General features: G+C 36.6%; 1 protein-coding gene across 1 annotated transcript in view; it reads right to left on the bottom strand.

The window, feature by feature from the left end:
* The window catches only part of LOC137388150 (E3 ubiquitin-protein ligase TRIM56-like), a 16,849-nt gene extending 3,247 nt beyond the window's left edge, over window positions 1–13,602 (bottom strand). The window contains exons 1-7 of the mRNA XM_068074654.1: window positions 13,335–13,602; window positions 11,467–11,647; window positions 10,682–11,129; window positions 7,261–7,461; window positions 3,878–4,156; window positions 2,463–2,611; window positions 1,760–1,998 (exon numbers count right to left, since the gene is read on the bottom strand). Of these exons, the coding sequence (XP_067930755.1) occupies window positions 1,760–1,998; window positions 2,463–2,611; window positions 3,878–4,156; window positions 7,261–7,461; window positions 10,682–11,129; window positions 11,467–11,647; window positions 13,335–13,602 (1,765 nt within the window). The remainder of the gene's footprint in view (window positions 1–1,759; window positions 1,999–2,462; window positions 2,612–3,877; window positions 4,157–7,260; window positions 7,462–10,681; window positions 11,130–11,466; window positions 11,648–13,334) is intronic.

Genomic DNA, 13,602 nt, shown 5'->3' with positions numbered 1-13,602 from the left:
GTATTCTCAACAGAAAATCAAGAGAAGTTGTCCGTTTGAGTTGCATTTTCCCATACCGTGTGCTCCCAAGACGCCAGGCCAATCTTCTGACTCGTTCCTACCCTAGAATTCATGTCTCCAATGAACTTGAACAATGAACATTTTGGTAATGGGGACACTTTTAATGGTAAGTAATTTTTAATCTTAAATCACTGTATAATTCCTCTTCTTTTTCATCAGGGTTTTTCATAGTGGGCATAAGCGTTTACAATTATAGTTACATATTATTTTCTCTAGAGTGGAGTCTCATTGGCATGATCTGACCAGAGATGGGCACCTGATCTTGTTCTAAGCATTGGTTGATGGAGTTTTTGACAGAAAACATGACCCCCCCAGACTCTCTTCTCTCAATCTCTCTTTCCACTCCAGAAAAATGTACCCTTTGTCTGCCATACTCAGACAGGCGAGTTCCACAAAAAGCCGCTGTCTAGGTTGTATCTACCGATCTCCTTCACACGAGTGCTGCCTGGCGCGTAGAGCTTGTCCATTAATGTAATGACATTTCACTTGGCTAGATCCATCAATTTTTGATTGTTTATATTTCTGCCTAGCATACTTATTGCGAGGTAGAGAGAGCCGACCCAGCATGAACTTTGTTAACCTGGGCAACGTTCGATCCGGTATTAGGGATGTTACACTTGCCATTTATTCCAGAGTTGCATGTAAATGTTGAAGTGATTCCTGGCTTTCGCTGGACCAGAGTTATTCTCTCGACAGAAAGGATATGGTATCCAGCGGACAAGAACAGGTCAAGACACTCCATCCTGTTGCAGAGGCTTGATAGATAGGTTTGTTCATCTTTCCCTTCTAGATGCTGTTGCCATGGTGCATTGCTGGAAAAGCGCAGTGCTTTTACAGATTTTGTTTTTGGTTCTGTAGGGCGTCCAGCTAACCCTTCCCATTTGGGTGGGAGCGAATGATTTAGTCGCCATCAGGACGAATTACGCACAGTTGATGTGCATGGTAATGTGCAAGTTAATGACTCAACAACTAGCTTTTAGTTAACTAGACACTAAAAAGCTACTAACAAAGTGTCTAGTGATGACTAAATGATTAGCCAACAGGTAACTAGAAACAGGGTATCGATTAACTAGGCGATAAATAACTAGTGAACTTGTGAGCAAAGAACATGCTTCAAAGTTATGAAGTCAAAATTGAAGATTCAACGTTTATTAATGGTTGTTCTGCAGCAAAATATCTTCAGAGTATTTATCGTAGTGACACGCATTATAGTAAACATCAAATTATATCATAATCATGTCCTTATATTGAGTAAGTAAACCCTTTGTTGCACTTCTCTGTAGTTAGTTTCTTGTAAACAATGATTCACTCCATAGCAAGATTGGAATGAGTTGCATATGGCCACCTTCTGTAAGCATGACACCAATAGTGACTTCAGTGATTTATGCAATCACAAATTTATGATTCCTCATCATAGACTGTACTTTGAATACAGAAAAATGAAACTATTGCTATTTGATCACCTAACAGATTATAATCTAAGAGTTGATGTTCATGTACTGCTTCATTTCACATTGTTCGTGTTAGTGGGATACAACAAATAATAACAGGATATGACAATGAGACAGGTACAGTGCAAATGAATACCTTTGCACCTTTTGTACCTTTAGATTATCAAACTACAAGTGTGTTAATTGCTATGTCAACATACCTAAGCAATGTCTATGTCACAGTATTCAGACCACTATTGGTCTCCTACCTTTGATTATATTGAGAAGAGCGCCATCGGTAGAGCTATGAATGGTCACTCTACAAAGCTCACTGTCCAAGACCACAATCCGGTCATCTTTAGTAGTTGCCACTCCTCTGGGATACTCAAACTCGCCATTAATTTCGAGACGCCCAATGCCAGCCAAAGCAAAGATCTTAACACTCTCAGTGCCATAGTCAGTAACTACAATCTCACCAGTAGACAAACCAGCTACATCAAATGGTTTCCTGTAAACAAATAAAGGAGAATAATTGCTTGTTTACGAAAATGCTGAGTACACTCACAACAACAGCTTGCCTCTTATCTTCCACATAGCTCGGTCACTTTGTGAAGACAGCTGGCTGCTGCATATTTAGTGAAGATATGCTGAATGTACCTTCAAGTCATTTACTCTCTTCTACTGTATTGCATGTAGTTAAAGATGATTCACCCTTTGTGACATTTTATATTGTACATACATTAAGTTGGCTGTTCACCTACGACTATCTATATTGTACATACCTTAAGTGGCTGATTGTCTATGATGTATTACATTGTACTCATCTATATTGTACACTTGTAAAGTCAATATTCTATTTAAATAATACAAGCTGGTTAATACAATTCTACTCTTATGAAAAGCAAGTTTTTGATAATGATCCTTCATTTGTATAGTTTAGCACAATGCCATTAGGAATACAATTATACATACACAAGCTTGTATTCCCTCTCGCCAGCTATCGAAGACTTATAGATGCCGTTTGAACTGAATAATTTGATGAGAGCATTATCTCTGTCACACACCGCTATATCTCCCGTAGCACTTGTACAGACACCTGTTGGCCATGTATTGTTACTGTCCTATATACAATCAAACATGTCATTACTGCTGCAATTTATAAACCAAAGCTATTGGCCTGTATGCATTATAGTATAACAGTACTGTCACCAGGGGTCGCTAAACATATTATGGAAATGTTTACTTTTCCATATCCATAAACATAAATATTTCCATAATTTTATGGAAATGGATATGGAAATTTTATTTTAGAAATATGGAAATGTTATGGAAATGGAAATAATATGGAAATGAATTATGGAAATAATATGGAAATAAATTATGGAAATGTTATGGAAATGGAAATAATATGGAAATAAATTATGGAAATGTTATGGAAATGAATTATGGAAATGGAAATAATATGGAAATGAATTATGGAAATGGAAATAATATGGAAATAAATTATGGAATGGAAATAATATGGAAATGAATTATGGAAATGTTATGGAAATGAATTATGGAAATGGAAATAATATGGAAATAAATTATGGAAATGTTACGGAAATGGAAACAATATGGAAATAAATTATGGAAATGGGAAAAACTATGGAAATGAATTATGGAATTGTTATGGAAATGGAAATAATATGGAAATAAATTATGGAAATGTTATGGAAATGGATTATGGAAATGGAAATAATATGGAAATGAATTATGGAAATGGAAATAATATGAAAATAAATTATGGAATGGAAATAATATGGAAATGATATGGAAATGAATTATGGAAATGTTATGGAAATGGAAATAATATGGAAATAAATTATGGAAATGTTATGGAAATAATATGGAAATTAATTATGAAAATGTTATGGAAATGGAAATAGTGACAAACACGTAATCCCTGACTGCCACAGCGATGGATCAACGCATAACATTACTGAATTGTTGTTATCTCAAGTAAAACAAATGACCATTCGCAACAGCTGCCTTGGTATTGTGTACTTGTCCAATTACAAGTATACATTTTACCCTTTACCACAATATAAACAGCATTAGGAAACCATTGACTACTTGCAATCACTACCCTGGCATAAAGAACACTGATATATAAAAGGGCAATTAAAAACATACACTCATGCATCATCAATATATAAATAACACTGGAAGACAACTTCTGCCATGCAATCAAAAACACTGGTCTGGCAGCAAGTTGCATAAGGACAACAGCAAATTGCACAAAGAGAAAATTCCTTATTATCGCATCGCCAAGTTAGAAAATAAAATCAACCACTAAAAGCTATTTATTACAGCATCTATCACCAGCAGGCAAATTTTGGACTTACACTTGAAAGACAAGAATCGAACTCTAAACATAGCTTAGGTTCCATAAGGAGAGGAGGAACGTATTGTGGAGTAGAATGTGCTTTTTTTCTTATGCTGGCTTGTGGTGAGTGAGATAGACAAACACTCTCTCGCATGCTGTCAGGGGGAGACAATTGTGGAAGAGTGTTTACAGCTAGATGACCAAACAGGGCAGCAATTGTTCCTACACACTCATCCCTGACAGGACCCGGGCTATATTCAACATGCAGGCCACCGTTGGATTTTCCTTTAGGTACATACTGCAATGAAAAGTGTTGGGTGAAGTATAGTATGTGTCTCCTAATAAGGATTGCTGGAGCATTTGCTTGGAAAAGTCCAACCTAAACATGAAGGTAGCAACTTAACCTATTCCAGTATTTGCTTTGTATGTCAAAACCATAAGCTGGAGCAAATATTTTTATAATAATACGCTGTAGGCTGTCTAATACTACGCTGTATGCTGTCTAATAATACGCTGTATGCAGTCTAATAATACGCTGTATGCTGTCTAATAATACGCTGTATGCTGTCTAATAATACGCTGTATGCTGTCTAATAATACGCTGTATGCTGTCTAATAATACGCTGTATGCTGTCTAATAATACGCTGTATGCAGTCTAATAATACGCTGTATGCTGTCTAATAATACGCTGTATGCTGTCTAATAATACGCTGTATGCTGTCTAATAATACGCTGTATGCTGTCTAATAATACGCTGTATGCTGTCTAATAATACACTGTATGCTGTCTAATAATACGCTGTATGCTGTCTAATCTGTTCACCCGATCAAAAACTTGATGATAAATAATACTTCAAGGTTGACTTGCAACAAAGTTCACATTACAGTTATTTGGTATCAAAAGGTTCACCATGTCTTACTCTGCTGTGTTGTAGGTTCAAAATATGTGGAAATGTGATTACAAGCTCTTAAAAGCTCAAAAACGAACAGTTAATCGCAGCCACACGAGACCGCCGTAGTTTGGAATCTCTTACCAAAACGGCTCAAATGGGACGTAGCTGAACACGATGGCTTGTTTACACTTTCATGCACCCTCATTCGTCGAAATATTTTCACATATATACTCCATGCATTCAATAAAACCATGACTATTGTCTTTACGCGTCAGTTTCATCATCATTGTAATGCTGTCACTTTGAGCACTGATATCTCAAAACCTACCCTAAAAATGCGTTTAATTTTGTAACCTTAGCTTGAAGGATTGCATATCATCCTCTGATAAACATGATGAGCCTGTTGGTCACCTGCGGTCGTCGAAAAATGCTGCAGAAATTATTTGCGCTGTTTGGCAGGAAGTATGGGTCACATGATCAGATTACGACTAGACGATTAGACCAAGCCGAAACAAAACTATAAAGTAGCGAACATTTATATTTGATATGGGCTTTTCGGTAAAACCCGAAGTGTTTGTCATAAACTAGTGCTACGAGATGTTTTATATTGAGCCTTTTAGTGGCCTTTCAATTCACGTGATAACATCCCGTGTCAAAACAATAACAAAAATGTTGAGAACGTCATCAAAATAAAGAGATTCCACACTACAGCGTTTTCGTGATGGCTGCAATTAACTGTTCGTTTTTAGCTTTTAAGAGCTTGGAATCGCATTTCCACATATTTGGCACCTACAACACAGCAGAGTAAGACATGGTGAATCTTTTGATATTAAATAACTGTAATGTGAATTTTTTTTGCCAGTAAACCTTTCAAGTAACTACATATAGAATTACAACTGCTTTATGTAAAACTATGTAAAAGACTACATATGAGAGCTATATTAGGTATCCGAAACTGAGTAAGCAAAGTGATAACCAATACAAAAATGCTTCAGTTTTCGCTTTAGCCTTCACATTGAAGACAGATGAGTTGAGGTGCAGGTTTGGACACACTGGAGGCTGATGACTGTATGATTCCCATAAGAACTAAAGTCAGCAGTTATGCATACAGTTTTATGTACAGTTGTGCATACAGTTATGCATACAGTTATGCGTACAATCGTGCGTACAGTTATGCGTACAGTTGTGCGTACAGTTGTGCGTACTGTTATGTGTACAGTTGTGAGTAAAGTTATGCATACAGTTGTGTGTACAGTTATGTGTACAGTTATGCGTACAGTTATGTGTACAGTTATGCATACAGTTATGCGTACAGTTGTGTGAACAGTTGTGCGTACAGTTATGCGTACAGTTATGCATACAGTTGTGCGTACAGTTATGCGTACATTTATGCGTACAGCTATGTGTACAATTATGCATACAGTTATGCGTACAGCTATGCGTACAGTTATACGTACAGTTGTGCATACAGTTATGAGTACAGTTATGTGTACAGTTATGCATACAGTTATGTGTACAGTTATGTGTACAGTTATGCATACAGTTATGCGTACAGTTGTGCGTACAGTTATGCGTACAGCTATGCGTACAGTTGTTCGTACAGTTATGCGTATAATTATGCGTACAGTTGTGTGTACAATTATGCGTACAGTTATGCGTACAGCTATGCGTACAGTTATGTGGACAGTTATTCGTACAGTTGTGCGCACAGTTATGCGTACAGCTATGCGTACAGTTGTGCGCACAGTTATGCGTATAATTATGCGTACAGTTATGTGTACAATTATGCGTACAGTTATGTGTACAGCTATGCGTACAGTTATGCGGACAGTTATGCGTACAGTTATGCGTACAGCTATGCGTACAGTTATGCGGACAGTTATTCGTACAGTTGTGCGTACAGTTGTGCATACAGTTATGTGTGGCAAATCTATTTACTTGACATTAAAGCCTAAAGCATTTTTAGGCTTGATATGAACATGTGAAAAATATTTGACATAAACATCTATGTTGACAGTTTTATTACCAATTTTAGCAAAGAACTAACAAAATCTGACAAATTTTAAAAACAGATCGCTACCATGTTCTGATGTAAAGCACGAAGTCTATGAAAAATCTTTACAAATTGGATAAGGCCATGTTGCTAAACTAACTTACAAAGAGAGATGAAAGATGGGACACCCATCTCACCCACTCCCATCTCAAACTCTATTTTAAAAGGCTATTTTACATGTCCAAAGCTACTTTATGATTAAATGTAGAATATTTCAACTGCATCATGCAACAATTCCTTTCAATGTTCTTTTTTAACATCAGAATCACTAAGCATAGATTTGAGGAAAATTAATCTTAATCCAAGAGTTAATCCTTTATTTTAAGACGAGTGGCTGATACACAATCTAAAGCTCACGTTTCTGTATAAACTAATACACGTCGATACAATGGCATGTTTACTGTTAAGTCTGACTTCCTTAAAATCTCAGTTGACACCCTAAAAGGCCTCACTTACGCAATTGACAGCATCTAGTCGGTCGGATAAAACAGCTTGCAAATCTATCATCTCCTCAGGTTTGCCATAGAGTAGAAGAGAGTCCAGAAGTTCAAGGTTGGAAGAAAAGCTCACAGTAACGTGTTCGACGGAAGACAACTCTTCATTGATGGTGCTTGCTGACTTGGAGACATACGTCGTTAAGTCTTCCAACATCACATTCTAAAGACAAACATCTTCAGTTGTGCTTCAGATCAAAATCTGCTTAGAATTTCTGAAGATGAACAGAAACAGTTTTTAAAGTAGGAAGTAAGTGCAATCTTTTAGAATAATAGAGATATTATATAAAGAAAATGAGTTACATCTAAATGAGTTAAATCTCCATGAGAGTACGCAGAGCATAAGTTATAATATGGCTAGAAAAGCTTTCATTCTAAGCATTTACTTTACGCAAAGATATTCAAGTAATTAAGTATGACATGGCGCAAAATATATTTGACAATTCGATGTCATGGAAAATTTGACTACAGTCATACTTCCGACTTACGAGCTTAATGCGTTCCGAGACTGAGCTCGTATGTCAATTTACTCGCATGTTGGTGCAATTTATTTATATATAAAACAATTAAATATATATTAATTGGTTTCTATACTCTAAAAAATGCAAATAAAACACTCAAAACAAGATATTGTAACAGAAAAAGCATGTTGGTTATTGACCTAACTTATCACATGCTTTCAAAAAGCAACAAATAAAAAACAATGCAAGGAAATGTGATTAATTAAAAGGTAAAATTAAATACATACAGTAGCAGCTAACGCTAGCATTTGCCAGGGAGGGAGATATAAGTGTTATTCTGCATTACAAAAGTTGAATTTGATAAATTTGGATTTTATCAAAGTCTTAAAAAACAAACTTAAAAGCAAACCTAAAAGCAAACTTTCATTTTTCGTAATTAAAATTTCTTCGGTGTTCATAGTTAAAAGTTTCTCGCTGGTTAGCTGATTTTTCCTTTGTTTTCGCTTTCACGACAAGCCGGCCGTTTTAAGATAAACCTATCTAAGGACGTTTGCCTTTGCTCTTTCGCTCTTTCAACGTGTTGCGATTAGGACGAACACTGGTGTCGTCACAAAGGGTTAATGCACGACCACTAGCCAACTTGTCCGAAAGTCTATTTTTATAATTTTTATAGATAGCACCGACCTTTTCACATAGGCCTTTTCGCCTTTATTGAAACACCGTTTCAGTTACGCTGTCACCGGCCAATTGTTTATTTTTTATTCAATGCCTGAGCAGTCTCTCCATCAGCGGTCGTGAAGATCGCTGCGTCGTTTAGAAACGCATTATGATTGGTCCTTTTGCAAACGAAATGCCCTTCGGTTTGATAATTGTAAATGTATTTCTGTCATATTGCTGAGCTAGATCAGTCACGCATACACATTTCGCATATTTTACAATAATTTTCCGTTTAATATCAATTGTTATCATTTGCTTTTTCTTTCCATTATCTTTCATTTTACTGGCAAACTTTCGGTCTACGCACCGTACTTTTAATTCACATAGTTCTGCACTGAAAATTGCGCACAGAAAACACGGTACAAAAGTATAACCTGAGTAGTTGAAAAATACAGAGTGATGCTGTTCTCATTAAACATCTCCAGCATACTTTGCAACTGACTCACGTGCTCGTATCTCAAACATTGCTCATATGTTAGTGCTAAAACTTGCTTAAAAGCTGGCTCGTATCTTAAGTTTCTCGTACGTTAGAGCACTCGTAAGTTGAAGTATTACTGTACAAGGTTTGGAATAAAAACCTTTATTAAGGCAAATGTCTACATCCAGAATCTACACAAAAACAGACCAACAGAAAAACCAGCATACTGAACGCTACAATTCTACAGTATGCGTGGTTCACATCATGTTACTAACGCAAAAACCTGCAGCCTCTATACATATAGAAGATACTATGTAACAAAGTTTTCAAGGTTTTTAACATTTCACAACGTAAAAAATATCAGGAACTGAAGCAAAGGTTTTGTGAAATAAGGGTTCAACTTGGTCTTGCACAGGAAGGAAAATAGCAATGCTAAAATTTTCAGATAACGAAGTTTCTAAGTCAGTTTCTAACGAAAAGAACTCGTAGTCATAAACTTTGTGTGTAGAAGTGGAAGTCCTGTAATCTATAGCAGGTGTCTATAACAGGTGTGACAAGCCCTGTAATAACATATATGGGTGTCTATAGCATGTGTGACAAGCCCTGTAATAACATATACGGGTGTCTATAGCAGGTGTGACAATAATGATGCCTGTAATAACATATACGGGTGTCTATAGCAGGTGTGACAAGCCCTGTAATAACATATACGGGTGTCTATAGCAGGTGTGACAAGCCCTGTAATAACATATACGGGTGTCTATAGCAGGTGTGACAATAATGATCCCTGTAATAACATATACGGGTGTCTATAGCAAGTGTGACAATAATGATCCCTGTAATAACATATACGGGTGTCTATAGCAAGTGTGACAATAATGATCCCTGTAATAACATATACGGGTGTCTATAGCAGGTGTGACAATAATGATTCACTAAGAAAAAATAAAGAGCTTAATATCTCTTCCCCAAAAAACAGAAAAAATATAATAAGCTGCATGAAGTTCTCCAAAGGTACGGCTTGTTGGGCTTTCGGTGTAAGGGTATTACAAAAAGACTTCACCAAAATGAATGCAGAATTAATAGCTAAAAACGATGATAACCAAGATAACTGCTGAATAGAATTAGGCATTTGAAGATAAATCCACATTTGTAGAAACTAAAATTACATAAAACAACTAAATAAGTGGAGAGAGCACTATATATAGCTTATCTTCTGAGCTACACAAGTACTCTGATAGAGGGTACTAGATGTACCCTACCTTCTGAACTAAACTAGTACTCTGATAGAGGGTACAAGATATACCTTACCTTCTGAACTAAACCAGTACTCTGATAGAGGGTACTATATATACCTTACCTTCTGAACTAGACCAGTACTCTGATAGAGGGTACTATATATACCTTACCTTCTGAACTAGACCAGTACTCTGATAGAGAGTACAAGATATACCTTACCTTCTGAACTAAACCAATACTCTGATAGAGGGTACTATATATACCTAACCTTCTGAACTAAACCAGTACTCTGATAGAGGGTACTATATATACCTTACCTTCTGAACTAAACCAGTACTCTGATAGAGGGAACAAGATATACCTTACCTTCTGAACTAAACCAGTACTCTGATAGAGGGTACTATATATACCTTACCTTCTGAACTAGACCAGTACTCTGATAGAGAGTACAAGATATACCTTACCTTCTGAACTAAACCAGTACTCTGATAGAGGGTACTAGATATACCTTACCTTCTGAACTAAACCAGTACTCTGATAGACCTTACCTTCTGACTATCGATTAGCTTATGTAGTAGGTCTGCTCTCTCATTTATCATTTCCTTGATGTTTTCATGTTTCTCTTCGAGGCTGTCACTAAGCCCTTGCAGAGACTGCTGCTGCTCCATATGCACTGGCAGCACTAAGTTGATAGTATCGTTCAGGTCTGTAACCAGGTCTACTTCTGTCAGCGACTTATCTTCAATGTCGACGACATTGTGCCGTTCATGTTCTTTGCAGTCAGCGCAGAAGAGACTATTACAATTGTGGCAATACTTGGTACAGGCTTGCAAAGGGTGTCGGTTACAGTTTACTTTTTGAAGTTGTCTTAAATCTGAGTCATATTTGCCGAGCTTTATCTGGTCAAAGGGTGCCAAGATGTGACCTCGGGTGATTTTAGTTTTTCTATGAGCTGAAGCGCAATTCTGGCAGAGATTATCTTGACACTGTAAACACCTGAAAAACAGCAAATCATTGCAAGTGAAATACATGTTCTATGACCACTATATTCTTATAGAGAGGGATTCTCCATCTTCAAATAATATTGTTTTGACCGATCCCAATGCCGATAATATGAGAGAAGACAGCTTTTAATTTTTACATGCCACAAAAACTTTAAAACCATGAAATATTAAACACACAGTTGGTTAGATCTCTATGGAATTGTAAAACACTGCTTACTATAAAGAAGACGAATTCTATTGTAAATCGTGCTAATTCATTAGTCAATGCTGTGATTATCATGGTCAGCCACAACTAAAAACTAGGACCACTAGTGAAATACTACAATCACCTTGAGGTAGCTGGGGTTTCCTCAAACTCATACTGACAGTATGTGCATGGAATATCCTCCTCTTGCTGAGCGTCATACAGCTCAACCAGGTTGCAAAGGAAATGGTTACAAGAAAAACCGCCGACGGGTACATCATAGACGCAATGACACAACGGGCATGTAACCACTATTTCCTGTAAATCTACAATATTTGTTTCCAACGATAAAGAGCTGAGAAAAAGTTGAAAATAGGAGTAAGGAAGTTGCTGGTGTGGTGAAGTAAGACTAAAGTAAAGGAGTGCTTGTGTGGTAGAGAGATATGACTAAAGTAAAGGCACAGAAAAGGTGTAATGAGGCAAATAAAAAGGTATAGAATGAAGCAAAGGAAGCAGGTGGCTATAATTGGATAAAATAGAGATAAAGGATTGAGTGAACTGCATATAGCAATCTCCAAACGCTATAAAAATTCAGCTTGCTGAATTTTTATCGCGTTTTTTTAACCTAGCGAACAGGTTATTCAGCTTGCTGAATAACCTGTTTGCTATTTGCAGAGACTATATATTCCACAACTATATTTTCACTTTTAATAACTTTTCAGGCTCTGGACTACATATTACTTACCGGCTCCTTTAAAGAAACCCTTGAAGCGATTATTATAAATGAGGGTGGGTTCAATAATATCCATACATAGCAGCCACTGTTCTTTAGACTCACTATTAATAGCTTACACACTTTCACATTATCTATAATGAATGCGGTGTTATATCAGACATAACTTAACATTATAATATAAACATTATAATATAAACATTATAATATAAACATTATAATATAAACATTATAATATAAACATTACATAATTCAGTTTTAGTTTGCTCTGAACAGCCAAAATAAAACACAACCCCACAAGAGAGAAGATAACAACCAATGTCATGAAGTGATACTTTCACAACCCCACAAGAGAGAAGATAACAACCAATGTCATGAAGTGATACTTTCACAACCCCACAAGAGAGAAGATAACAACCAATGTCATGAAGTGATACTTTCACAACCCCACAAGAGAGAAGATAACAACCAATGTCATGAAGTGATACTTTCACAACCCCACAAGAGAGAAGATAACAACCATTGTCATGAAGTGATACTTTCACAACCCCACAAGAGAGAAGATAACAACCATTGTCATGAAGTGATACTTTCAAAGCAGATGCCTCGCCCAACATGGTGAGTATCTCACCTTCTACATCTTATATTAGCTAGTTTTACCTCAACAGAGTAAGTTAATTCCTGCCAAAATGTCCTCTGTATGTTAAGCCAATATTCTTAGAATGAATGGATTGTAATTCATTTATTTGTTTTCCATGTCAAATGCCTATAATTACATCTTAATAAAATCTGCAAATGAATCATATAGAACTTCTAAGAATTACATGTAAAAAATTAATTTACGTACGAAAACCTACTTATGGAAGAGTAATCAATAGAAAAAAGTTTTTATGTTGTTGTAGAAATGAAAAACTGAATCTGTAATACGGGGCCGACAATGCTAACTTCTACCAGGTAATGTTTAAACTAACAGCCTTTAGGAGTATTTCTCTTATTTTTGTATTATTTTGTGTTTTCTTTGTAATTTTACTTGTGTCCTCATTTTCATTTGCAAAACTGCGATCCTTTGAGAAACTGAAAGCTGTATGCTATAAATTAGTTTGGGCACGGAGTCAGGTATCTGTTAAGGCAGTCACGCATAAAAGTTTGATAGACTGACAGTATTTGTAACACTCCCAGAGAGTATTGAGAGGGAGTATTGAGAGAGAAAGAGAGAGTATTCATTCGCAGCACATAGATAACTATACAGACTTGAAGTAAGTGATGGATACCTTCAGTGCTCTCTCCAGTCACCTGCTGCAACTTGTCAATGCATGAACCACAAAAACTGTGAAGACAGGGTAAGATGCAAGGGTAAGTGTACACATCCCTACACTGGGTGCATCGTATAAGCTCGGTCCGTATCAGCTCATACAGAGAGCACTTAGTCTCAGAGCCTTCCAATGCAAGCTGGGGAATCGCGGAGTCAACCCCTTTAATGTTTGGGTCAGCTTGGTCTTCAGCTAATTTGGCAAGCGTCTCGATACTTAATTCATCTTCCGTAGACAT

Source organism: Watersipora subatra, chromosome 2, assembly GCF_963576615.1.
Source record: "Watersipora subatra chromosome 2, tzWatSuba1.1, whole genome shotgun sequence".
Lineage (NCBI taxonomy): Eukaryota > Metazoa > Bryozoa > Gymnolaemata > Cheilostomatida > Watersiporidae > Watersipora > Watersipora subatra.
The sequence above is the reverse complement of the archived record's forward strand: the minus strand, read 5'-3'. Positions and strand labels throughout refer to the sequence as shown.